This window comes from Falco naumanni, chromosome 1 (genome assembly GCF_017639655.2).
Source record: "Falco naumanni isolate bFalNau1 chromosome 1, bFalNau1.pat, whole genome shotgun sequence".
NCBI classification, from domain to species: Eukaryota; Metazoa; Chordata; class Aves; order Falconiformes; family Falconidae; genus Falco; species Falco naumanni.
This window is the reverse complement of record NC_054054.1, coordinates 76,057,632-76,085,408: the sequence shown is the minus strand read 5'-3', so window position 1 is coordinate 76,085,408 and position 27,777 is coordinate 76,057,632. Positions and strand designations below refer to the sequence as shown.

The 27,777-nt window shown below is 40.9% G+C and overlaps 1 protein-coding gene across 3 annotated transcripts in view; it reads left to right on the top strand.

Moving 5' to 3' along the window:
- TNKS (tankyrase) overlaps nt 1–27,777 on the top strand; it is a 141,324-nt gene that overhangs the window by 62,932 nt on the left and 50,615 nt on the right. For all 3 annotated transcript variants that reach the window (XM_040599890.1, XM_040599881.1, XM_040599898.1), the window contains exons 4-5: nt 12,488–12,524; nt 13,382–13,457. In XM_040599890.1, coding sequence (XP_040455824.1) covers nt 12,488–12,524; nt 13,382–13,457 — 113 coding nt within the window. The remainder of the gene's footprint in view (nt 1–12,487; nt 12,525–13,381; nt 13,458–27,777) is intronic.

Here is a 27,777-nt window from a genome sequence, read left to right as displayed (position 1 = left end):
GGGGGGGTGGAGAGGGAGAGATGCTGAGCTCTTCCCCCTGGTATCCAGTGACAGGACACATGGCAATGGCTCGAAGCTGCATCAGGGAAAACCTGACATTAGGAAGCATTTCTTTACCAAGAGGGTGGTCAAAGGCAGACTGGCTTCCTGGAGAGGTGGTTGATGCCCCAAGCCTGTCAGTGTTTGAGGCTTTTGGGCAATGCCCTTAGTGTGCTTTAACTTGTCAAGCAGTTGGACTGCATGGTTATTGTCAGTCCCTTCCACCTGAACTGTTCTATTCTATCAGACATTTAACTAGCAAAGCATTTAAAACAATGAGGTGGATGTAAGGGACTGAAAACATTTACAAAACTTGAGCTGTATGTAGTAGTTTGTTATTCTTTCGTTGTTGGTAAATAATGTAACCCTTCACAGGTAGACCTCCTGCATATTGGCAGTAGATATTATTGCTGTATTTCCTTCTTGTGGTATGTTATTCCAACAGGAGTAGCAAAAATTGCCTGAATGTAAATAACAAATTCATTTTCCCCCAGCTGGTATTTTAATAGATACTTTTTAGTAAGGAACAACGGTTTGCAGATTTAATTCTGAACACTTTTGGTAAATCCAAACTTTCTTTCCTCTTAACAACACACCCCTAGCCCCATGTGGGGCACAGCAGATCTTTGCCCGAGTGGGTACGGAGAGACCACACCACTGCTTAGATCAGGCAAAGCTTGGGCAGGGTTACTGTGACTGATCGCTGCTAGTGCAAATGTGTGTTCAGAAAAAGTTAAAGATAATTTTTACAAGTGAGACAAAGGGAACCATTGCTTTTAAGTATCTATTCCCTGTATCATAAGACCTAATAGGAAGGATAAGGGAGGGTAGGGATGTTGCAAGTCAAACACAGCTTTTCTTTACTCTCAGGTGCTAGCACAAGTCTTTCATATTGATCCACATACCCTGTTTCCAGCCATGCTGCCGTCTCCTCTCTCGCTCAAATTGTACTAAGCTTTTCCTTATTTTCCAACTGTCTTTTGACTCTTAACTGGCAAATAACCTATGGGGTGGGGAAATTTGCCCACAACAGTGAGATAAAATCGAGTTATGGATTTAATATAAGTGGAAAAGCAGTTGGGTTATTTTGTTACCTTTTTTTTTGTTGTGGGGAAATGCATACTTTTTCAAAATATTTAAACAGAATTGACAGATTAGTTTCCTGTTTGGCATGACAAAATTGTTCATTATAACAAGATCTATTACGTCTTCTTTTACTTACTTTCAGTAAGGGTTTATTTGCTGTACTTTAAGCATTGCAAAAAAATATGTTAACTCTCTTCCCTTTAGTGATATGTCTGCTCTTGATAGTAAAAGTAATGTTGCAGCGTTATTTTCTTTAACTTCCAAAATACAGCTAGGTGGTTTCATTGCTGTGTGTTTGACAGGTTTGCCCTGTGTTTCCCCCAGTTTCAAAGGAGTTCCTTGCTTCTGCTCACAGCTCTGTGGCCCAGGAGGCATAGGAAATGTTTTGGTTTTTTGTCTAGGAGGTACAGAAGTGATTTAACTGGATTTGAGTTCCTTCCAGGGTATGTGCTGCAGGGCAAGTGTGGCAATATGTGTGTGTTTTTACAAGGTGGCAGTCTCTGTTTTCTCAGGCTTGTAGAGTAAATCTGAATACATGGGGCAGCTTCAGGTGTACAGAGGAGGGATTGTACTGTTGAGTAAAAAACTCCTGAAGTCAGTAAAAAAATGATTTGGCATACATGTATGTTTTATGTCTCTCATTCATTTCCTAGCAAACATTAAAAAACCCCCACTCCTTTAAATCTGTACAAATTGTTAGTACAAAATCCATCGTGTTTGCTGTATCTAAGGGAGTATAGATTTTTTGGTTAAAATAAATGCTTCAGTTTTGAATCCAGCTGTAGATTTTCAGACAGTGTCCTCAGCTTGCTAGCATGTTATATCTACAAGGGGAAAATTGGAGACATTGCAAAAGCTAGTCTGCTCATGTTCACTCTGGAGTTCTTTTCAGAGAAAGATTAGATGATGGAGAATAATTTTGGAGCTTGCTTTTGTACAATATGGCTTTCCTGAGGGTTATATGTATGTATTTGCTGCTGGGTTTCTTCCATGCTTTGTGTCAGTTATAAACAGGCATTTCTGTGGTTTCTTTTTGGAGAATATTCTGGGGAATCAAGTAGTTTCCTTGTTTGAGGAGATTGTTTGAAAAGACAGGGGAGGGAGCTGGCTTTTGAAAAGGATGCACCGATCTGAAAGCAGCTTATTTTCCCTGCTCAGTTATGGATGTACTACTTGGCTATCTGTCCACATCTACTGTACTGAAGTCTCTGACAAAGAGAGTTTCTTAGTCCTTTGTCTTTGTCTGGACAGATTTCCTAGAAATCTTGGGGAGAAAATACATATGCAGACATATCACAGAAATGAGAAAGAGATAGTTGCTGGAAAAATGCAATAGGACAGTTTATTCATTATTAATACAGAGCATGGCTGGAGTAGTGGGAATTACAGTGGAGGTTTGTTTGCTGATAACTGGAATTAATACAAGAAATGAAGGGAAGGGGGAGAGCCATAGGAATGTTGCCTTTGCATGAGGCACAAAGGGGTGAGTGGTGGGGAAGGCTCAACAGCTCTGGAAAAACACAGTCAAATTTCCTTTTCCACATGTATTTCACAAGAGATCTCATGAGTGTTGAACTTTGGTGAAAAGATGAGCCTGAAGCCCTTTGGTTTTTCCCCCTCACTAGTGTGTTTTGATGTGCAGAAGGTTTGGATTTTCTTCCCAGTCTCTTGAAATTCTGCAATTCTTTTTCCTCTTCCAATCTGCCTGAAGACATGACAGATGAGAGTGGTGGTATGCCCTCAAGAAAAGTACAGTATTATGAAATAGCAGTTGTATTGAAAATAATGTTTTTCACACTACGAATAAGAAATGGATGTGTCCATGGTGTTTATATGGGTAGAATGCACTAATATGAAGAAATTGAAACTACTTGTACAGGTACACTAAAGAGAATGAGTTTTAGAAGATTTGTCAAGATTTATTTCAGAAGAAATTATATTGTAGGGTATGGTAGTATTGTTGAAGGTAAGATTATTATATGGATCACCACATGATAGATGGTTTTAGGGTTTTTTTTGTTGCTTTATTGGGTTGGGTTTTTTTACTGTTGCTGTGGTCTTGCAGTGTTGTGTGTTGTCCTTTCCCTGCACGTTCAGGAAGAATCCTGTTTGACTGCTATGACTGACATAGCTTCATCTTTGTATCTTACGATTTAAGAGTTAAGGCATTTGAAACCCTCTGACAAAGGGACTTTTTCATCTTCCTGCTGCTGTATGGTGAAGGAAATCTGATAGCATTTTTTAACAAATAGGTCAGCACCACTGAAAAGAGCTCCTCTGAGAAACAGAGGTATGTTATGTGCCAACTGTAAACTTAATGGTGCTATAATTGAATTACTGAATACTTCCTTTGCTTCAGTCTTTACTGCCAAGGCCAGTCCTCAGGAATCCAGACCCTGGAGGCAAGAGAGGAAGTCTGGAGAAAGGAAGACTTTTCCTTGGTTGAGTAGGATCAGGTTAGAGATAATTTAGACAAACCTAACACCCACAAATCCATGGGTCCCAATGGGATGCACCCCTGGGTGCTGAGGGAGCTGGCAGATGTTATTGCCAAGCCATTCTCCATCATCTTTGAAAGGTCATGGTGGACGGGACAGGTGCCTGAGGACTGGAGGAAAGTCAGTGTCACTCCAGCCTTCAAAAAGGGCAAAAAGGAGGACTCAGGAACCTACAGGCTGATCAGTCTCATCTCCATCCCTGGAAAGGTGATGGAACAGCTCATCCTGGAGGTCATCTCAAAGCATGGGGAGGAAAATAAGGTTATCAGGAATGGTCAACATGGATTCACCAAGGGGAAATGATGCCTGACCAACCTAATAGCCTTCTATGATGGAATGACTGGCTGAGTAGACAAGGGGAGAGCCATGGTGTTGTCTCCTTGACCCCAGCAAGGCTTTTGACACAGTCTCCCATAACATACTCACAGGTAAGCTCAGGAGGTGTGGGTTAGATGGGTGGACAGTGAGGTGGATCGAGAACTGGCTGAATGGCAGAGCTCGGAGGGTTGTGATCAGCGGCGCAGAGTCTGGCTGGAGGCCTGTAGCTGGTGGTGTTCCCCAGGGGTCAGTGCTGGGTCCGATCCTCTTCAACTTAATCATCAGTGACCTGGCTGAAGGGACAGAGGGTACCCCTGGTAACTTTGCTGAAGATACAAAACTGGGAGGAGCGGCTGATACACCAGAAAGTTGCACTGCCACTTGGTGAGACCTAGACAGGCTAGAGCCTGGACAGCAAGTACAGCCAGTACAGGCTGGGGCTGACCTGCTGGGGGGCAGCTCTGTGGAGAAGGACCTGGGAGTTCTGGCGGGCAGCAAGTTGCCCGTGAGCCAGCAGGGTGCCCTGGTGGCCAAGGGGCCAGTGGCATCCTGGGGTGCATGAGGAGGAGCGTGGCCAGCAGGTCGAGGCAGGTTGTCCTGCCCCTCTACCTGCCCCCTGGTGAGGCCACACCTGGAGTACTGGGTCCAGTTCTGGGCTCCCCAGGTCAAGAGAGACAGGGAACTGCTGGAGAGGGCCCAGCGGAGGCTGCGAGGGCGATGAGGGGACCAGGGCATCCCCCTTACGGGGAAGGGCTGAGGGAGCTGGGCCTGCTCAGCCTGGAGAAGGCTGAGAGGGATCTCATCCATGTCTACACATACCTTAAGGGCGAGTGTCCAGACGACGGGGCCAGGCTCCTTTCAGAGGTGCCCAGCACGGGACAAGGGGCAATGGGCACAAACTGCAGCACAGGCAGTTCTGTCTGAATATGAGGGAAAACGTCTTTACCTTGGGGGTGACAGAGCGCTGGGACAGGCTGCCCAGGGAGGCTGTGGCATCTCCTTCTCTGGAGACATTCAGAATCTACCTGGACACGGTCCTGTGCAACTTGCTCTAGGAGAACCTGCTTTAGCACGAGGTTGGACTAGATGATCTCCAGAGGTCTCTTCCAACCCCAATCATTCTGTGATAATTGCACGTGCAACAAAGACCCATTTTGATATAGCACCTAATTCTTCCTAGTGACAAAACCCCCATAATGTACGTGTGCAATATATACTTAGAGATGGAAACAGCATCTAATAGTCACTGTATCTTATATAGACTTATGTAATATATATGCTTTGAGTTGATGATGAGGACCTTTTCCGTCACCTAAGACATTAGCAGAGGTTTTGCCAATCTCTGCTATACAAAGCTGCAGTTCTCCTGATGTGCTGCTTCCTGCAAGGCCTTAGAAGAGATCCAGCTTTCCGTTTCTAGAAGGCTAAATCAGGAATGCTCTGGATTTGAGCTCTGTCCACGTAACTGAAAGTTATTCCAGGTAGAATGCTGCTAGCTCCATGGTTTGGTAGAGTTGTGGCCAAAACCAAAATGACTGCTTTGAATCTGCATGCACAGTCATGACTCACCTTCAGGAGAAGAGGCAGAGGCAGGGTACCAAACCTTTCCTCCTTGGTAACATTTCCCGTTGTCTGCAACTTGTTCTTGAAGACACAATCTCCTGAGTTGGTTTTCTGTCACTCTTTCATATAGTAGAGTTGCTTTGGTGGTTTTTATCTGTGATGAGCTTAAAATTAGGGTGTTGCTGTGTTCCTGGTCAAGCCTATTTGTCAAGACAGTTTATAAAATCAGCCCATTCACTTGAGAGAAACAGCTGAGTGGAGAAGTGCAAGAGGCATAAAGAAATTAAAGCTAAAAAAGTGGAAAGTAAGGGAGTATAATAATAAAACCTGAAATTATTATTTTTGTTCCTTATCCTTCTCATGTGTTGTACTTCTTAGGTATAAATGCCTTTTCCCAAATGATATTATTTCAACATACTTCTTTTTTATATTGTTGAATTTTTTTTGCTGTCAGGCAGTTACTCCAACAACCTTGTGCTTTTTGTATGGTAAAAGTACCTTGCTCTGATTTAACTCCATGTTTTAGTCTCACCTGTTGCTTTACTTAGAAGCTAAATGAGAAGGAACTGGTGAGTATTTTAATGGTGTGATTGGACCCTTTCAAAAACAGCCACGTTGAAAATAAATTTGAGTTTGCTTAAAAAAAAGTGTGTTTAAAAAAAACAAACAAAAAAGAAAACAAAGCCAAAAACCTCAAACACCACTTGCAAAAAAACCCACCCCAACCCAAACCCTAGTCTTCTGCCACAAGCAATAGAACTTGACTATTTTTTTTTAAAATACTTAAATAAGATCGCAGTGCATTAAAAAGGATGGCATGTGTGGATGTGCGCTCATTGCTTGCTCATACATCTGTAAAGTCCTGGAGGGTCTTAGAAAAGGTATATTGGAATTTATTTCTATGATGTTTATTTTTTTGGTAAACTCTGGATTCTGAGCCATAGGTTGCTTTCTTTGTAGCAGTGCCAACCCAAATGCAGAATCTGTTTCCCTTCCCTCTTTGCACCATCTTGCCCAGGCTCTTCATTCTCAGGGACCTGCGTGGATGGCCAGAGGCTGAGCTGGATGAAGCAATGAACCTGATGTAAAAACAAGTTCTCAGTGCCCCCAGCTGCATCAGGACTCTGATGCTGATTTCCCAGCAGACCCGTGCGTTCCCGTGTTAACAGAGTACCCAGTTGCAAAGGCACTAGAAACACTTAAATGAGGAAAAAGGAGAGATTCTGATACCCACTGTTTCTGCTGTTGTTCTGGGGAGCCCTTGTCAACTGTGTTGCTGGGTAATTCTGAATACTTACTTGGAAAGTATCTGCAGGGCTGTTCACAAGTACTTTGTCAATCTTTGTGTGGGACATTGATTTTCAGAAGTGGTACTTCAGGTTTTCAGGGTAGGTGGTCTGCATGGGGTCAAAGTCAAATGTAGAGCTGCCATGTTTTGTAACGGAGCAGGTTTTCACCCCAGACTTCCAGTGCTGCTAGGCCTGCAGCTTCCAAGAAAGAAACAGGATGTCCTGAAGAGATTGTCACCTGGAAAGTGAGTCAATCTCAGTGGGACTGAGCACTGGTACGCTTGCCCAGAGTGGCTGTAGAGTGTCTGTCCTTGGAGAGATTCAGAAGCTGCCTGGACACAGTTCTGGGCAGGCTGCTTTAGGTGGTCCTGCTTGAGTAGAAGATCATCTGGAGGTCCTCTCAACCTCAACCATTTTGTGATGCTCATGAATCTTCTCTCCCCAGCCTGTGGCCACAGTTGCACATTCATCAGGCCCACATCCTTTTGTCCATGTCTCAGAAGCAGGGTACTGTTGGCTAGTGTAAATTTTTTCACCGTTTATCAGTCTGGGGATTTAAATTGCAACTGTGATTCCGTATGATGTGCAACTTGTTAATCCTCTTTAGTTTTTAGATTTGATAGCAAATAGTTTCATCCATTTCCTGCCCATTATTTTCTGCTGTTAATTTTGGATAATAATGGCTTGGTTTGATCTGCGTGGGATTAATTTTTAGGGAATTGTCCTCACTGTGGAAAACTGGCATGTGATAGTTTGATGATGCAAAAAAATGCTTTGTCCAAGTTGATACTTTGGCTCCAGCTGGTTTCTGTATTACCTGACGTGTACGGGGGGAAAGAGAGAAAGGAGAGCAATTCACCTTGTTTCTTAGTGTAGATGCATTGAAAAAGCACTGTTAGTTTATGCCATGTATTCGGATAGGTTTTTCAGCTTGCAGTGTTCAGATAAAATTTCAACGCTTTTGGGGGAGGGTGAAATAGGGTTATTTGTCTGTAAAGTATGCTGTAGGATTGCTTCATTATGTTAGTTTTTTCCAGAATTTCAGATTTTTTCTTTTGTCTCGAACACATGCATATATGATGGTCGTGTTTCACAGACTCGTCTAGTAAGTTTAAAATAAAGGTTTTTAGTCAGCTAAAGCTAGAAGCGGAGTGACTGTTATTCCTTGTAACTCTTTAATAACGGAATTGATTTATGCTACACTTAGCTTTCCAGCGTGACACAGTGTAACACCACCTAATCATCTGGCACGAATAACCACAAAAATAGGAAGGTGGCACCCCTGAAGATGGGAAGCAGGAAGAACAGGTTGATGGTAGAGGAGGGTTTGTTGGAGACTAGGTGCAACAGGCTGGTTGTGCTTTACTGGCTGCAACTTCTATCATTAAGCTGGAAAGCACAAACAAAGGGAGTACATTAGGAGTCCATAAAGGTATCGGCCTGTCACTGTTGGTGCATGCCTGTCTGTCATTCTCCCAAATAAAATGTTCCTCTATATGTCTGTATATCTCCAGTCCAGTACTCTTCTTTAGTTACTTTCATCTGCTGCCGTTGGATTCAAAGTGGCTGCTGATCAGCATGTTGTCTCAGCGCAAGGCAAGGTCTCCTGTCTTCCACTGAGATCTCAGTTGAGCTTCCAACTACTGATCTGCTTAACCGCAGGGTGCAAGCAGCCTTTGATGCCTCATAGTTAATAAGCATTTGCTGCTAATCAGCTACTGCAAAATGCAGCTAGGGCCAGGTACAGCAGTGGCTACGTAGCATGTGGAGCTGTGGTCACTGTAGTTTGTAGCAGCTGACCAGAGGTCTTGGAGGTAACTGGTTTTCTCCTGGGAAGGGCCAGAGATAGGGCTAGTTAGCTGCCTAGTGGTAGCTGTATTTTGAAACACTGGTTATCTGTGCTTATCAATGGTGACCACCTAGTTCCAGCATAAATGGAGAAGCAGTGGTGTGATCTGGAGCTGGGAGCAAGTAGGCAACCTCATGGTTTAGAGGATGCTGAGCAAGCTGTAAGCAATGAACTTGATCAGATGCAGTGAACACCAGACCCTGAGCAGTTTCTGCTTACCTACCAGCTTTTGTCTGACAAGATAGGAACAGGGACACTGCTTTGGTATAGCTTCCTCTGCTTCTCAGTTCACACCCTTTCTGTCCTCACCTTCAGGCCTGCAGAGGTGAGCAAGTCCGTACCCTCCTCCTGGGCTGCTGGACCAAGAAGTGGCAAACTTCTGGGGCTGTTGCTCTGGCTCTCTTGTATGGAGAAGGGAGGCATGCCTGGCAAGTTCTCACCTACCTAGTGAGGCAGAATGTGTCTGGTGGTGTGGCTGTGTGTTTGGGCTTGCCATGAAATACAGAAAGGAGGGGTTGAGCTGAGATACGGTGGAAAGGCTGGACAAGAAATAGATGAAAATTGTTTGCAACCTCATATTTCAGCTTTGGTCTTCTGTGGCAGGGTCTGTTTCACGCCCCTGGCAGACAGGCTTTGTGCTGTCCAAAATATTGCTGCCAAAAATCCTCTGTAGTGATGCTGCGATTGGAAAGATGTTTTTCTCTCAAAGCTAGCAACTGCTAAGAGATTTGGAAAATTCAGGCTGTTGCCTGTGTTGTTCTGCAGATGCCCTTTTGCAAAACGATAAATCCTAACCTGCCCAAAGGAGCTCTTTAAGTGATGTTATTAGCTTGGTTCAAGTAAAACAGTTTGACATTCTTTGATCAGAAGTATTATGTGAAAGTTGATGGTCCGTATTCCTGTATTTCAGCTCAGAACTTGAAATTCATCCGTGCCACAAGCACGCATGGTTTGTTTTCAAATGCTTTGCAAATGAATATTTTATTGGGTGGCTGTGGCCAAGTGCTGCAGGATGGCCTTTGATATGCTTCGTAGCCAAGTGGCTTTAGCTGTGTTGGCAGAGCCCTCTGGTGGGAGCACAGCCTGTGCCAGCAGCAGCCTGTCCTGTGGACAGTGCCACCCACTTCTCCTGAATGCAATCAGCCAGCCCTCCCTGGGCTCAGTGGCATCCCACCAGCTGTTGGGTGGCCGAGGGGTTCCCCTTTCCCATCCCAAGCCGGGAGAGCAGAGCCCTGTGAAGAGCACTTGGCCTTTTTTAGCAAACCTGATGGTGTGCTGTAAGTGTCTGTCTCATTTTAGGTGATGCTTTGCAAAATACGATGGCACTTCGAGAATAATAAAGTCAGCCAGTTACAAGATAATATTTTCCTAATCCATAACAGTGTGGGAGAGCTGTGATGAATTTCAAAATTGCTTGTGTGAATTTCAGTGGTGTCTGTAAATATCTTTTTTTCAAAGTACCACTTAATAAAAGTAACTGATTTACTTAGGCATACAGTGGGATGTTTCTAAATCAAGAGCCACAGCCTTCCATTTCTGTTGGTCAGTAATGCTTTTGCTAATCAAGATACTTGAGGAAAGGGCCTTTGCATTTTAAAGTACCAACTTACTGAGCACAACAGAAAATTATTACGCTTGTCTAACCTATTAGTATTCAAAAGCTTGGTTAGGACTGCTAGATGCACTGCCAAACCAGAATGTGCAAACAGGTCTTTTAATCTGATTAGGTGTCTAAAGTGTTGATATAATAAAGGCCAGTAACTCTCCTGCAGGAAATCCAGCTGTTTAAGATTGTTGCACAAATAACGCAGTAGTAATAAAGTGAATGTTTTTCTTTTTTCTTTTTCTTTTTTTTTTTTTCCTTCCTCACCTCTTGGCCAGAGCTTTTCAGTCAGTGTTGACTTGAAGCACTCACAACTGTACCCATTATCTTCACTTTAAAAAAAAAAAAAAAAAAAAAAAAAAAGAGGGTGGATGGGTGAGTGAGGTGGAGGGAACATGTGCCATGCCTTGGCTTGAAAAGGTGGACACCTACGGTGGACAGGAACCCTCTCTGATGAAGTTGGAGAGCAGTGTAAAGACAAAGGTGATCGTATTTTTCTATCATTTGACTTGTTTCATGATCAAGTTTTTAAGACTGCTGTATAAATTCTTCAAAAGCTGAATTAACTTTCATGGCTTATATTTGAAACAACAATTTCGCTTCTTTGTCTTGGCATTGAACTCATCTGCTCCATCACTAGGGTTCAGCAACAGAGGACCCCTCTGTTAAGAGACCTATCATTTGAGAGGCAGTTGCGTGGTGGAACTCCTTGCTGCAGGGTGTTGTGAATTCCCAAAGCTGAATGTGCTTCAGAAAGCAATTAAACACACTTGTGAAAGGAAAACTCACCGGTGTGATGAGATGCAGGTACTGCCCTTGAGAATTTCTCAGCTGCAGCCAAGGGGATGGGGTGGGGGGTGCATGTCAGTGTGTGCTCACCCTCTTCCTCCTTACCCTTGGTGAAGGCAGGATGCTCAACTGAACTGGGCTCCTTAAGGCCCTGGAAAGGGCTGAGTTTGCTGTGGATTTTGTCCCCCTCTGCTGATAACCGGAGGAGCTATGGTGGGGGGAGTATCAGATGTGATGGATGAGGACTGTAACCCTCCTTCTGCAGCCTAGAGAAGCTCTTTGTTGAGCGATGTTGTTTCCAGAGGAACCTTCCAGTGTACCTGCAGTCCAGCCTGGTATTTCCCATGGCCCAATGGCTTTCCTCACATCTGACAGTTTCACTGGACACTTATTACAACTACATATAGGAGGCAGCACAAAGATGTGTGTGTGGTTTTAGTTGGTTGGGGTTTTTTGGTGGTTTCTTTTTTTTTTTTCAGGACAGCTTCATCTTTCTTTTTTTTCTTATAGCATTGTGGTTAGAGGCTTTAATTCTCTGGCAGGTGGTATACAGTATGTTTTTCAAGCCCTGCATCTTTTGGGTCTTAGGATACCTTCTGCTCTGTGACTTTATAAAGCTGCTAAAAAGCCACTTTTCTAATTTCTGAATTGAAATTCCCTTATATTTGTATTGCACGATGTTGTCATGATTCAGCTTTGAGAATACCATCTGATTTCCACAGGTTTTCTTGTCCTATGCTCTTTTTAAGATATTCACATGTAATTTTAACCCTGTGATGCAACAACCCTTCTGAGTTGTCTATTGTAACTCAATTTCAAATGTAAATGTTGCTTTAACATTACTTGCGGTTATCTCTGATCTGAGTCTCTCGGAGAGTTCATGCTCTTTTGTCTACGCTTTTTATTTCAAATGTGGATTTTCTTGGAAAGCGGCTGATGATATAATATTTGGATTTTTTAAAATAATCACTGCTTTTCTGAAGAACTTGCTGAAGTCTAATTACCGTTCAAATAGACAGATGAGAGCTTTGGAGACTGGTAATTTGTACCTTTTAAAAAGCCGCACTGCCTCGCTTTTGTCTCGGAATTTATTATGCTTCCCAAGTATAATGTGACATACTGAATAGGGCAGGGGGTGGGGACATTGTCTTCAGCTGACATGCTGTTATCAGCGGGACTGTGTTTCTGGACACAAGATTTCGCAGTCATTGGTTGTCCGAAGAAAGCCTTTCCATCTGAGGATTGGACAAGAAGATGCGTCAATTTGCTGCCCGTCTCCAAGGTACTGGTGATGCTGCCTCCACAAGCTGGCTAACGTCACAGCTCCATCACCCAGCGGGGTGTGGGCTTTTTTCCTCCTCTTCTCTGTTTTAATTCTGTATTTGCTTCCTACTGCATTTCTTAATCTGTCTTCTGCCAAATGCTAACAGCATGATATTTTGCAATCATTTAGGTGAATACAAGAAGGACGAACTCCTGGAAGCTGCTAGGTGAGTGCTGCTTAGAATATAAAGCATATTTTGGGGGTGGAAGGAGTAGAGGAAAAGGGAATTTTAAAACAGTAATGTTTTGTCATTGCCTTTCCACGAAATGATGCAAACAAACCACTTCATTAGCATAAATCTCTTTGGACTTTACAGTCTAGTACAAATGGAAAAGCCTGTTTATGTAATTGAAATCCCCTACTATGGTGGTTATAAGGTTAATATTGAGTTTTTGCTTTAAGCTGCTTAAATCCTCTTTATCATTTTGTGACTGTTCTTTTTAGGGGCAATTTAAATACTGGAATTTCTGTTTTCTTTCGATTTGTACTGCTACCTTAAGATACATTTTGAAAATAGGCTTTATCAGAACAGAGTATAAGGAAGCCTAAGCAAAATCTGTAAACTTCAGTCATATATTCCGAAGATGCTTTCATCCTTTCCTCTGATGTCACAGGACCATTTTATATAGACTGTTAACCCTTCTAAAAATTTGCTGGATATTGTTACGTGGTTGTTTCAAATGTTATGGGCCATATGCTAGGAAAATGTATTTAATTTGGCAGATGGCTTTTAGAGGATCTGTAAAATTAGATAAAGGAAATCTAAGGTGAGGTTAAATAGAGAAATTAGTAGGTGGTTTTGCGTGATTGTTTGTAATATGCTTAACTGCAAAATTGGTATTTTCTGTATTTACCCTTGGTTTTGAAATGTTCAGAAGATCCTTTGGCTATCTGATATTCTCCCTAGCAGAGTACAGATTGCAATATACTATACTTGGTTACACCCAGCTCCTTAGCAAATGTTTTGCAAGGAGCTCTGTCTTTTCTCCCCCCTTTCTGTAATCCTCTCCTCTCCATTTACAGGAGTGGTAATGAAGAAAAACTGATGGCTTTATTGACTCCTTTAAATGTGAACTGCCATGCAAGTGATGGGCGTAAGGTAAGTTAATACCTGCTTTATATTTCTGTTATTCAAGAAAGGCCCATTTAACCATACTAGGAAGCATAGATGTATAAACCAAGAGACTGTATGGGGGGGAAACCCATGATGTCTTTTCACCATAAAATTAAATGATGTAGTACTTGACAGTGGCAGTTGTGACGGACCAGCAGTTGGCAGACATGCATTTTGTGTGTGCTGGTGTACGTGTAAAGCAAAATCTTAAGATCTTTCATAAGAAAAACAAAATGTACAGTTGCAGATGAATAAAATAACTAAGGGAGGAAAGTTGTTATTTGTATTTGGACATTGTCTGTGTGATGTGGTTGTTATTCAGCTTAGGTCCTAATGCTTGACCATGTAGAGTGGCACTGTATTCACATGCTTAATATCTTCTGCATTTTAAGTTTGACATCTGACTTTCTCTGGCAGGAGTGTTTGAGTTAAACTAAGGATTAGGCTGAAACTGGAGGAGGGAAGAACATACGGAGTGAGAAGTAGATCCTATGATTTTTGATGTTTTAGACACCAAAATGATGGTCTGTCTAGACTAGTGGATTTACAAATGTTGGGTTTGGGTTTTTTTTAGTGTGTACTAGAATGTTCTTAATCTGCATCTTTTAGAAACGTCTCTCACATGTAACAGTACGTCTCACTCCTGAAAAGGAAAGCATGGGGGTGTTTTCCTTTATAGTTTTCTTTAATCTTGGTGGAGTGTGGTAGAGCGTAGTATAAACCTTTGCCCATTCTGAAGCTGTTGTGAAGCAGTGCCATTCCACTGAAATCAATGGAGATAGGCCAGTTTACGCTGCCTTTTCATTAAAAGACATGATATTGATTACAAAAAAATGTAGCTCCATTGTGAAAACATTCCTATTTTTAATACGTATTTTAAAATATTTTCTCAGTTGTGATGTCTGTTACCTACTATGTGAAAGAAAACCCAGCCAGTTTTTCACTTATTTACATTTACACTGATTAGGTAGTTTATGAATCTTCAAGGTTTTTGAAACAGCTGATTTTATGGTCTTAGGATGGGCAAATGAACAAGGTCTTTATTTCTTTCAGCTGTGTTGGAACTGATGAAATGCTCCCCATATCTTAAGATAAAATATGTTGTCCGTAGTTTTTAGTTCCCCCCCCCCCTTTTTTTTTTAAAGACTTTACCATTCAAGTGAGATCGTATTTAGGTATTAATAGTGCACTGTGGTTTTATGATTAAGCATTGTGGTATACAGCAGTGCATTACTGAGTAATTGAGTCCCCATCACTATTGATTTAAGGCCAAAGGCAGAGCTGTGATTTCTGTCAATAGGGAGAGGAATAAACCCTTGCAGATACATTATCTAGAATATTTATCACTCTAAAATAAAAATTAAAAAATTGAAAAGCTATTAAAATTAAATTTAAGCTAGCAGAAAATATTTACGTATTATTGCAGCCTCTGAATTATTTTGAAAATTTATGCCCAAAGCTCAGAAAGCATATGGCAGTTAAAGCTAATAAATGTGGACGCTTTGATAATACATGTGTTTGGATATTTGTAAACACACTGATTATTAAAACTCCTTTTAAGATGGCTTGCCATTGGTATTAATTAGTTTTTTAATGATGTCTACCAGATGTATTTTTCCCCCCACCACCATATGTGTACAGATTGTTCAAGGTGAGGTAAGTGTGTTGTATAACTTAAGTATTTCATTTGTCATGCAAAGCTTTCAGGTCCTTGTACTAGTGCAAGATCACTTGCAGTTTAATTATTCTAAGCTGTGCTGCAAATTAAGTGAACTTTTCAGCCTACAGCACAGCATTCTTGCAGATGAAAGTCTCTGCTGGTGTAGCTGCCTCCAATTGACCTATGCTGATTTAAGCTAGCTGAGAATTTATCCGTTTTGGAAGGTGTTTTTTGCATTCCTCGATGCTTTTCGTAGGGTGGTGGGTTTTTTTGCAGATGCTTTGAGTTTTCAGGCTTCGAATATACCACAGTGTAAGGTCACAGGCTTAATGCAGCTGTCTGGGCCAGGAAGCGCAGGCTCTGCGGAGCAGCCTGAGATTGTCAGCATCGTTCGTACTCTGCAGTACAGCTACAACCACAAACTCTTGTGTACGCATTTCTCCAGTTTGTGCATTCCTCGGCTTTGCACATTTGAGATGTCCAGCACTGCTCTGATAAGAGAAACATTTAGCTTTGTAGATGAGGAAATAAGAGTCCCAGTACTGAATGGGTAATTATATTTTTTCTGTATAGCAGATGGTAGTAGTGTGTTTTTCGTGCTTTGGAGTGTGGCTTTCCAGCAGTTGTCATCTAACACCCATTGCACTAGAACTGAATAGCAGGGTAGTCAGGAAATTGTGAATCACAGTATTGCTTATTTCATTGCTGTATGCAGTTTAACTTTCCTTTTTTCCTGGGGATCTCTTCTGTGTCCCATGCATATTAACATCTGGAGTTCCTGGATTTCCCAAACACTACATCTGCTGTGGGATTGTGCTTCACAGAACGGATAGAAAGGATGGAAAATGCCAGCATTAGCTCACTGGTTTGAAACCAGGTCTGGTTGGACATAACAAAGACTTGGTGCATTCTGTGCACTGCTTGCAGCCTTTTGAAAAGTATTGATAGCCAGAGTCTGGTTCTTACTGGACAGCAGTCCATGCTGCTACAACAGTTATAGCTGGTGCTGATAACCATCACTCCATCTGTTTACTTAGTCTAGAGGTCAAAGACTGAATAGGAGTAAGAGCTGAACTTGGTTCTTCCCCTCCAGCTCACAGTTTATATAGATTACGAGCATTGTTGAAATGTTCACGTTACTGAAGCTCTTCAGCTGTTGCCTGAAGAGGAAAGTCATTCTCTGTTGCTAGTCTTGCAATTATTTTCTGGAGTGAAAAATTAAGAACTGGTGCAAAAGAGCAAATTTTACAGGAGCTAGAGCATTCCTGCATACCAAGGATCTAGGTAATTTATGGGAAGGTTTTTTTGATGACCAAGGAAAATCAACAATAACATCTCAGAGAAACAGCTATTTCATTGAGCTAAGTAATGGTTGATTTTTCAGTAAATATTGGCTTATGTGCCTGCTGAATTTATATGAGGGCACAAATAATAGTGCACAAGTACTGACTATACAGTGCAGAGCTATATGGTGCAGTGTATGCAAGTTAGTGTTATACAGGGGTAAAATTTCACAAGAACTGTTTTTGTGGTTGGGGTTGTTTATTGGTTTTTTGTTTATTGTTTTTTTTGGAAACTGCTCTGTTTGTTTGTTTTTTAAAAAACAATGCCTGAGATGAAATATAATAGTGATTTTCCATGCCAATTAATCTTGCTTTGATTTTTTTTTTAATAGAGTGACAAGTCACAGAATTGTTAGGATGCAGTGTTGTATGTAACCTAAAATTCACGTGTTACATCACTTCTGTTTAGACTGATTTGCAAAGTATTTGCTCTGTCAAAACAGAACTTAGACAAAATGCATGGCACCTGCATATTCCCAATGGAGCTGAGATTTCACTGTGTCCAGCCTCTGAGTTCTGCCAGGCTGTTTGGCCTTTATGTAATCTATAGGAGTAATGACTTTGAGAAGACATGCTATAGTATTGAAGTTAACAGGTGGTATTGAACTTTTAACACTGTTAAAAAGCCAAGCCACCTATTTACATGTCTGTTTACGTAAATTAAGTAGGCTCTGGAGACTTGCTTTGCAACCTCTGTTGTTTTCCCTCAACTTTTTTTTTTTTTTTTTTTTTTTTTGTGGGGTTGCCCTTTTCAATACTCAGTTGTGGATGAATTTTCAAAAGATGTTTTTAACTGCATTAAAACAACAGGTTCCTGTCTGCTACTGGAAGCTAGAGCTGAATTTTGTCACGGGAGCTTGATTTTTGAATCATGACAGTCACAGTTTACCAAATCCAGTAGTTAGTGGCAAGAGACAGGCTTAAAATAGAACACATCATGGTCGCAGGTTGAGTTGAAGCCCTTAGGCTCTCATTTCCTTTGGAAAGCTGCTGCGGATGCTTCAAAGGTGTTTCAGGAAGAAATCGATGTTGCCTCCTTTTTTAAAATTCAGAAGTATCTGAGCTAATAAGGAAGCATTGGGTTTAGTAATTCAGATGAGAACTCTTCTCTGCAAGTCCGACTTCTCACATCACTTCTTGACAGCTTTGCAAAGTGAACTTCTTTCAGCTGACATGGTAGCCATTAGCAATGGCAGGTTCGATTTTTGTTTTGCTGTTGGATTTTTGCTGGCATCTAATATCCTGGTCTTATACTATATTACACATGCTCAGATCATGCCACTGCTAAAACACTCAGGTGTCAGTTGAATAAAACTTTTTCTTCATGCAAGGGAACCCAACTCCTCTGGTCAGGAGTTACTCAAAAACCAGTTTGTTTTGCTCCTTTTCTCAAGGTTCATCTCTTTCAAAGTAGAGCACATATCTGAGATTCTGAGCTCTTTGGAGCACAGAACAATTATTTTTCAGGAAAATAAAATGCATGCTTCATGTGTTGAAAATAGTTTCCGTTGATCTGTTGCAGCTACATTTGTATTTACATTTTTCTATGAACCATATGAAAAATGGAGAATACCATGGCATTACCTGTGGGCAGCTTGGTCTTGGGTACTTGTTCAACACCAAGTAAGAATTACTACCAGGGGGCAACGCAGGATGTAATTGCTCTACAGCTACATTGTTTTCCTTTCTGCACCTTCCCTCCCTGTGTTGCTCCTTAGAAACTAGAAACTCAGGAGTTTCTACAAGAGGTGAACAGGCATTCCTGCAAACAAGGTACCTCCATCCTTTCCTAGTGCAGGACCGTCCAGCACTGTGCATGAGGCAGTGATGCCATGGAAAAAACTAACAGGCAATTATTTATTAAAAGACAGTTTCTAACGTGCATGCAGTCCTACTTCATTTTATTTCACTGTAGTCTTCTGGCTCCTAGTGTCCCTTTCTTTGTTAAGGACCAAAACACGGGAATAAACAGCTCCCAGTAACAGTCTTTATTACTTGGTATTCTGCCTCTCTTACACCTTTGTTGTTACACCTTTCCAAACCAAATGTAGACAACCCTGGATCCAGAATACCAGCAGCAGGCCTTTGCATTAAACTGTGAGTTGCAGGCGATGTACTTGCCTCTTGGTTTTGATTGAAGCTGTTTCTTCAGCCCATTCTCTTCTCCCGTACAGACATTCATTTTTTTCTTGTGCACGGCATCATCCAGATTCATGGATGCAGGATAAAGATGTAAGAAATCCAACTCTGCAAAGGTCTGCAATGCAGTGCTGAGTACCAGCATCCTTGGCCTGAAGCAACCACAGCACAAGATCGTGCGTGCGTGTTGTGGAGTGGGTGTTGTGCCCCTCTGCTAGGGGACATCCCTGATACCAAGTAAATTAAGTAATATTCTGTTGGATGGCGTTGCAGATTCCTTCTCTTGCTTCCTCTGCTTCTTTCTCTCTGTTGAGAGGTCAGCCTGTAAACAAAGGGGTAAGATACAGGAATTGAATTGTAGCAAGAGGAGGTGAGTTATGTTCTCTCTTACCAGGGAGTCTCCAATTTGCTGCTGGTAAGTGGATTTTCCAGCCTGTGTTCCAGATTTCTGGTTGTTCTCAACCATTTTAATGAAAATTCTTGCAGTTCAAAAGAAAATTGGTATGTCTTTCAATTTCTGAGTCTTTATGGAGCAATCAATCCATGTTTTCACAAGTTTTTTTCTTTACAGTTACTAAACCTACAAACTTGAGTAGAGGTTTAGATTCTCTTGTACTCATCTTGGCCCTAGGAGCTGGGGGTTGAAGAAAAATGCTGTGTGTTGCAAGACTTGTGAACAAATTGTGTGCTAGTGACACTATATAAACCTTTACAATTCTGTGCATTTCTTTTGTGCTACAGTAATAAAAATGAAAACTAATACCACGTAAACCTTTAGGTCTGTTCTATAAATTTATGGCATACAGTTTATATTCAGATGAGTATAGAACATCTTTGAAGAAATTTTTTCAAATATAGTAAGTGTTTAAGTGTTGTGAAAGTACTTTTCTACAGACAAAAGCTGCCTATTTGAGCAATAGAGGTGAAGAGATAAGTGATGCATTTTTGTCATTGCAAGGGTATGTCTGAATCTCAGTGCGGACTCATATTATCTAGTGTCACAATTTGCATTTTATCTTCCACAAAATTTTATGAGCTTTTTCTGCTGGTATGCATTGTTTGTTTGTGGTATTTGTAGATATATCAAAAGTCTCTAGTCTCAAGGCTTATCTACAACAAAAAATAACTTGTGCAGAGAAGAGCAAAGGAATCATACACTGAAACCAGATTAACAGTTGACTGCATATACTCTTTGCTCAGAACAAGTGCTTTCTCTTTAATTAGTCTAATAAAATTAAAATAAAAGAATATAAAGAATTGTTTAACTAGAAAATGTCATTTTATTTCAGAAAAAGACAGCTCCACTTAGAGTAAATCCAAAACAGTTATTCCAGAATAACTGGGGAAATAAGCCCTTGCTGAATGTGCTTGCTTGCCACTTTCTAGCGTGGAATGTTAGTCTGGTTTTGAAGTACCATATATAAACCTACTTTTGTGGGTAGGAAAAGTGCGGATTTGGGGCTCTTCATTTGTGGTCCTGCAAAGATTAGCCAGAAGTTTCATGATGCATGATAACAGCTTTCTGAAACTGCAGTTATCAAAATAAGCAATAACAGTGTGCTTTGTTAGCTAATGTTTTTTAACATAAAGTTGGCCCTGTCTGATGGCTTCTAAATATTGTAGGTTTTGACACTGATCTTGAATGTTTTTCATGAAACGCGTGTGTATCAAAGGTATATCTAGGGGTGTGAATATGTATATTTGCATATATATATATAAAAATTTAAAAGTATATAGGTGTGTATGTATATGCCTATATATACTTATATATGTATTCATCTACTACCTTTATATATACTGAGCTGTGTGTATTTATGTCTGTATGTGTCTGTCTCAAAGGTACAGCTAGTTAACGCACTTGGCTAGGGGAAGACGTGTCAGCGCTCCCCTGTTTCTGCAAGCTGATTTTCTGGGCTTTGAGGGAGGGCGGAAAGCACATCTAATCCTGTTTAAACCAAAAACGTTATTCTGAGAGCTTATTGTTTTAAAAATCCGAAATTTAAAATCCTTGTTTGCTGTGTTCACGTGACTGCTGCATTCTGCAAGTGCTACAATTGTTTGTGTTATTCTGCAGCCTCAGTGGTGACCCATATGGATATGGGCATTGTATGCAGTCATGGGAGAACTTGTCATCAGATGCCAGCTGCTCCATGGCAACTGACCTATATATGCTGTTATCCCACCTCAGATATGAAGTCATTCACAGTACCTGAGTGAACTGAGTGAAAAAGAGCAGCTGGGGTTTGATCTCCAGAGCTCATACCTTGGTGCCCCACAGTACTGTATTTGTATGGTCCATACTCCCAGGTTTGGTTTGGATGAAGAGCTTGACAACCTTATAGCCTGTCCCTGTGTGCGCTGTAATTAGGAGGGCTCATGGAGGGAAGAAGATGGACTAAAGTCCTCCTAAGCAACTCTTTCCCTTAGTTAATATGTGCCTCAGTGGGCATGATAAGTATTGTAGATCAGATACAGACATTTTTGTACTCTTTTCAGTTATAGCTGTACTTCTGTGTAATTGAGTTAAATACTTCACATCGAAGTCTGCGTGCAAAATTAAAGGTCTCTCCTGGATTTAGGTAATGGAGCACTGTGAAGAAGATGACATTTCCAACACTGCAAAAAGGTTACAAAACAAATGCTGAACGTCTGTGATGTGTCTGGGGTGGAAGTGGCCAATGCAGTACACACATAAAGAGAACATTTTAAAAATGGCCATAATTTTGCCTTTAAAACACCATTTTGTTTGTTTAAAGAGATAGTTCTGAGTCATGCATGTCTGAAATGGTGACAGGTTAAGCTCTTTCCTGTGCTGTGATCCCATCTTACTTCATCAGCCAAGCCTGATCCTTCCCCTGACTTTGTACAGCATGGATGACTTGGCTTAATTTCTGTCCCTGGTGTCACTTAAGACCCTCTATAGCCAATTATGGTGCCTTTTTAATAAAATGTAAAACTGATCTACCCGCTCTAAGTTTCTATTATGACTTCTTAAATATTTTCCTCCAAAAGTTTCAGGGAATATCCCTTCACCTGTTTTCATTTTCTTCAGAAATTATTTGAAGTGAAGTCTATCATGTCCACAAATAGAAATTGTACTCTTAAAGGACTGGAAAGGAATTGTTTACTCTGTAGTCATTCTCTCTGTGGTGTTCTCTAAAAATCAGGAAATCTCATTTGTTAGGTCTTAATCAATGTGCTCTTCAGGAAACATTCAAATGTATTAAAGGTGTGTGAGGTTTTTATACCTGAACTGTTTCTCCTTGATGATTAGCTTCACACAGGGGATGGCTTCTTGCATTACTCTATTACCTATCTACTGTCAAGAGAAAACAAGTCAAACTGGCAGATTTGGGCAGAACTGCCATTTAATATTTTATGCACATTAACTAAATGCTGTGGTCTGGATTTGGTTCTGTCAGCTCACAGAGCATCCAGAAGTCAAGTACTGATAATGTTTCTTCTGCTGTGATCTTGAGTGGAATCCTTTCCTCCACAGTTTGCTGAGGTTCTGTTTGATTTGAAATGTTGCAACTCAATCTGTGAACTACATGCATTTGATTTCTTTACATGGTTGACTGTAGTGAATACTGTAGGTGCTATTTCTATCCTTTGGTGTTACTTCCCTCTCAAAATCTCAAAATAGTATGAGAGATACTGAGAGGTTAAACAACTCTGCTTTCTTGTTGCTTTTCATTTTTGAATGTGATACTAGGGTACTTTGTGGCCTCCCTCTATTGTTAGACCTATCATTTAGTTGTATTCTTAGCTGTATTCTCTGTTTGCCATCTCTGCATGCTATGGTGCAACTGTCTCAGGTCCTAACATCATCTTCCTTAAAAACTATTGGTGAGGATTTAGTTAAAAACCTGTGGAGTGGCCACGGAGACTGCGTGAGCTGGATTACCCTTATGCATGTGCTTGTTGACTGCTTCAGAAAACTCCCCAGAGTTTTAAAAGTGAAACTTGCCTTAACACGGTTTGGCTCTTCCCAAGCAGATCGTGTTTATCCAGGTGTCCAACTAATTCTGGCTTACTAGATTGTTGTTTTCCTGGTGCAGATACCAAGATTACAGCCTGTAGTTTCCCCAAACACTTTTTAATGATTGGTTTGCAACTTTCAGGTCTTCATGTACCAAGATAACCTTAAGTGAAGGTCAGGTACCACTAGTAATTCACCTGTTCCATTCTCCAGTGCTCTCTTGGGTGAATGCGGTCCTGTTCTGACAACTTGTTGATGTTCATTTTGATTACAGGTACCACTACCTCTTTTATGCTTAATTTGGTTTCATACGGATCTCTTGTGAAGTTTCACCATGCTCTAAAATATGCATGTGCTTACTTGTCAGGGTCCTGGTATGGTAATTATTTCTTTCTTCTAAGATGCATACCATGCAAAGAGTTCCTTTTAGTTCCTCCACAATGAATTCTCACCTGCAAAAGCTCCATTTCTTGCTTTAGTATCACCTTGCCCCACTGGACTGTCTGGTGGATTTTGTGCTTCTGGGGGGTTGAAAGAAGGATTTGTGGCTGGCTTGAATTCTTTTCACTAGTTACTGCTTAAACTGTTTTTGCCTGCCTAACTGTATTTTTACCTCTAACCTGCAGGAGTTTATGGTCCATATGGTTTTCTTCAGCTTGTACATTTGGCTTTTTGAGTTATGCCTTCTTATTTCTAATCTTTTAGTTTGCTGGTGGTCATACTCACTGGCTTCTTTTACTTCATCAGGCTCTTCCTAACAGAAGAGATGCGTTAGCACAGCGTTTCCCCTACTGTCTCCTTTAGTAGTCTTTATGCTGTCTATAAGGGCTTAATTCTTTTAGCTACCACTTTTACCTTATCATTAAAAAACTTGCCAATTTTTTCATAGCTCCACTCTCTGAAGGTTAGCGCAGTCGTGCTGGATTATTTATGCATTTCCCCTGGAGATAAGTTGAAACCAAGTATGTTACAGTCACTGTTAAAGAGCATCTTCTGCTGCAAGGTTTTTGTGAGGTTTTTGCACCAGGTATTTCTTGTTACTTGGTACTAGCTCAGTAGCTGCATTTACTCCTGTGGCCTCCCTAGCCGACTTCTCTGTACAACAATCACCGATAGCATCCAAACATTTTACCTGTTAAGTCACCCAAAGCGCTTCTGTTCTGTCCTTGCTGCCTCTTGATTTCTCTCAGCACATCAGTTATCACTTGCTAATACAACCCATCATTGACTTCGTAGGTTATGTGGGTAATTTAGTGATCGGTTTAGTTCTAAATGGAAGCGACTACAAATACTTACGTGCAAGGAGAGGTATATTTACATAACCATTTATAAAACTGGTGTGTAAGTTGACTGAGCAGGCAGCATATGAACAATAAAAAGGGAGGAAAATGGCAAAATAGGGCGTTGTAATTGATGATGGATATGTCATTGATGAACAAGAAAACTGAGGTTATTTGGTTAATCTTTTCTAAGTAATATAATGCACTTCTACTTATAAAAGACTTATTTCTTACAGATGAAATTCTTTTAGAATATTCATATTCTAATAACCATAACTTTTCAATTTTGGAACATACTAAAAGGAAGTACAAGATAAATTTTCTGCCTTTTTTCCAGTATTTTGCAAGGCTTTACTTCAAAGGAACAATGAAGTCTTCTTGACTGGATTATAAAGACATTAAATTCTAAAATTTGCCAATTATGACTGTAATACAAAAAAACCATTTTGTATATTTAATTTTATGAATTATTTTATATTTCGTGTTTTAATTTAATTCCAAAATATAAGGCATAAATATTTATTTCACACTAAGCACTGGAGCTGAAATGCTATCAGTTTGCAAGTGTTGCTCTTAACAGAGTTTTTGACCCCACTTTCAATAAAGTGAGTGAAGTGCTGGTTTGAATGTCATGTTAGTAGAGGGAACAGTCAAATTAATATATTCAGAGAACCTTTTCTTCTCTCGCAATAATGTGAAAATCTTAAGAACTAAAGCCTGGGAAGTTTCTAGTTGGAAGGGGAAGGAGGAGAAGTGAAGTAAATATATGAACATGGAGTAGGAGAAGTAGTAAAAATAGTAAGAGGTATCAAAAGGGAGTAAAAGATTTAGTTGACTGTAGTAGGAACAAGATTTTGATAGCAAGTGGAAAGAGACTGAAACAGCAAAAAAGAAACAAAACAGTGGAGCTTTGGTTCTCTGTTCCAGTCTGCATCCTCTTCAAATTATTTTAATGCTATATGCAGGCCTTCCCCAGTTGTCTGGCACCACTGGTTGGAGAGGAGCCTTAACTGTAAACACTTGTGCTGCCAGAGCAACACCAAAATATTTTATTAAAAAGAGGAACAGCAGCCTGAGCAAATTATTAAAGAACAGGATTCTATAGCTTCTGACACTGGCCGTCAGGACAGATAAAAGTGTATGTATCTGTCCTGGAAGAGGGGAGAAAGTTGTCTTGTCCTACTTTCCTGGAGCAATAAGCGTTTGCAGCTTGCAATTTGACAGGATTGACAGGCTGAGATTTGGGCTGCAGACTGTGCTGGCTTGGCACTGAGGTGCTCTCAAGAACACTGCAGAACCTTGGCTGTCTGTGCCCCGTTGCTCAGACCAACAGCTACGGTAGCATCTATTCTTCCCCATGCGCTGAACTTGTGTGATTTAGCAAATAAAAGTTCCAGCTGTTGACATGAGAAGATCCTTCGTGCCTGTGTGCTCAGTCCACCAGCCCAGCTAGCAGGGGTTGCTAGCTGCTGCTTGGAGTACTGGAGGTTTGAATACCCTTTGACTTCAGTTAACAGCATTGCAGGGCAGTTTATTCTTCTTGCCTTTGCCTCCGCAAGAGCCGGTCGTGCTTCAGTGCCTCACCCTAGACTTGTCCATTTTTGACTTGTATTTCTGACAGATTCCGGGTGATGAAAAGAAGCAACAAAAATAGCCGTCCTGGACACAATAATACTGTAATTACTCTGTAGTGTTCTGCCATATCTGTAAGGCAATATACATCTCCTTTCGGTGTTAAATAACATTCCTTTAGGAGAAGAGAGTGGGTCTTTACTGTCATTTCATCTTTATGTAGCTCAGCAAGCCACTACTCCCTCAACTGCCAGCATCTATAGCCAAAGAAACAACATATACTCCCCTGCTTCTCTGATAATCCATCTCAGAGTGTGTATCTCCATGTCAGAGTGCTGCCAGAGATCTAATCTAGTCTGTGCTTCTGAATCTGGGAAAACAGCAAATGTTGCTTCATGGTAGAAGCTCCAGAATTTCTTTTTCATATTGCAGTTCCACCCCTAGCCAAGCCTTCATCACTTCCATGTAGAAATGGAAGAGATTCTTGTAAGGAACAGTTTTTTGAGGGATGCTGCTCAGCTTTTCTGACACATGCTCTGTGGAACTGTTTTACCAAATGGGTGGTAGGTTAAGATACATGTAAGTAAAACAGGGAAGAGTTTGGGGGGGCTGTAGTGTTTTCATTCCTGGTTAGGAAGAGGTCAAGGATCACTAGTACCCCGTTTATGGTACCTACTGTTTGTGAAACCCTAAGATCAAAGGTCAAGGTGGTGTTCCCATTTAAAGATTTACGTGTCTCTCCCAGCCCTTTACCATTTCCCTCTTAGTCTCTGCTTCTAGGTCAGTCGCTGCAGCAATTTAGTATGGAACTTAACAACTTAGGGAACTAAGCTTCCTAATTAGTATCTGGGGAGCTGAGATCACTTTTATCCTTTTGCCATACCTGCTTTTTCTTGGAATCAGATTGGTATTTGCTTTGAAAGTTCGTTCCAAACATGGTTGCTTGCCTTCTGTCTCCCAGTGTCTCTTTTTCTTCTGGCCTTTCTTCTAGCTCTCTTTCTGCCAGGTAATGATGCTCTTTCAGGTTTGACTTTGTTTCCTTTTCTCTGAAGTAATCAATTTTAGTTTTTTTATTTTTTTATTATATATTATATATATTATATATATAAAAATATATATGTATAAATATATATAAATAATATATATTATATATATTATTATTTTTATTATATATTACAATATATAGCTACTGTTAAAAGAATAGCTTTCAGAGCTATCTACGTGGATTAAGGATTTGTCTTCCTGGCGTCAAAGGTAACAATGTACATAATTTTGAAAGGCAAGTGTCATTGGCAAAAGCTGCTGGGCAGGTAGACTGGGGTTTTCTTCTGGGATTCAATAAGGTTTTTGCATGGTCATCTTCAAGCATCCCTCTTATGCTTGCCTCTGCAGACAAAATGTTCTTCTCTTCTGTGATCCTGCAGTGCTTGCACATTTTCTGTCCTGTCAGAAAAGGTATCTTTTGCCCTTTACCATCTCCTGCTTTTGGGCATATCTTGTTTGCCTCCACATACCTACCTTCTCTGTGGTGGCACTGTTCCTAGACTAGCAGGAGGAGTTCCTGAGCAGAAATGTTGAAAGCACTCATTTCCTTTTCTTCGTTCTTTTAACCTCTAAGAGACAGAGACTCTCTGGTTGTTTCTTTCTCTACCGCTGTGCAAGATGATGCTGTTGTCTTCTCTGTCCTTCCCTGTTCCAGGCATCTGTGTGATTGAAAAAGCTCTTCTCTCATAAATCTCCTGCCTTATTTGTCAACACTTAGCCACCTTGCCGCACAACAGGGTCACTGTGTTAATCTGTAGAACTGATGCCAAACCTTGTCATACAGTCTTGAGGTTCAGAGGTACGGTCAGAAATTTGGATTGGCCCTCAAAGGCCAGATTGGACTTTACAGCCCTCTGAGAAGGAACAGATTAGGGGGATTAGGAGCAGAAGAGTCCTTGTCTGTCACCTAAGTAAACCTTTTCCAAATGAGGGTTTATTCCGTCAGTGTATTTTGCCGTGTTTTTATTCTGCTTTCCCTGTTCTTTTTAACTCCAGCCATTTTATTAATTTTTCCATTTTGCTTTTATATTTATATTCTTAACTTTTCCTCCAGTTTATGCCTGATCTGGAGGTGTCCCAACTCTTAATTTGAAAATAACATTCTAACTGTGCAGAAACCGCAGCTGAATACAGAGAGAAATTTTCCTTCGATCTGTGATCCACAAAGCAATGCTTGGTAGCTGGTAGACATTTCTAAATGCTTCTAGGAGGTATGCCATTCCTGATATCTGACCTGCTCTGGTCTTTGTACCTTAACTTCGGTGGTACAATACCTGAATAAATG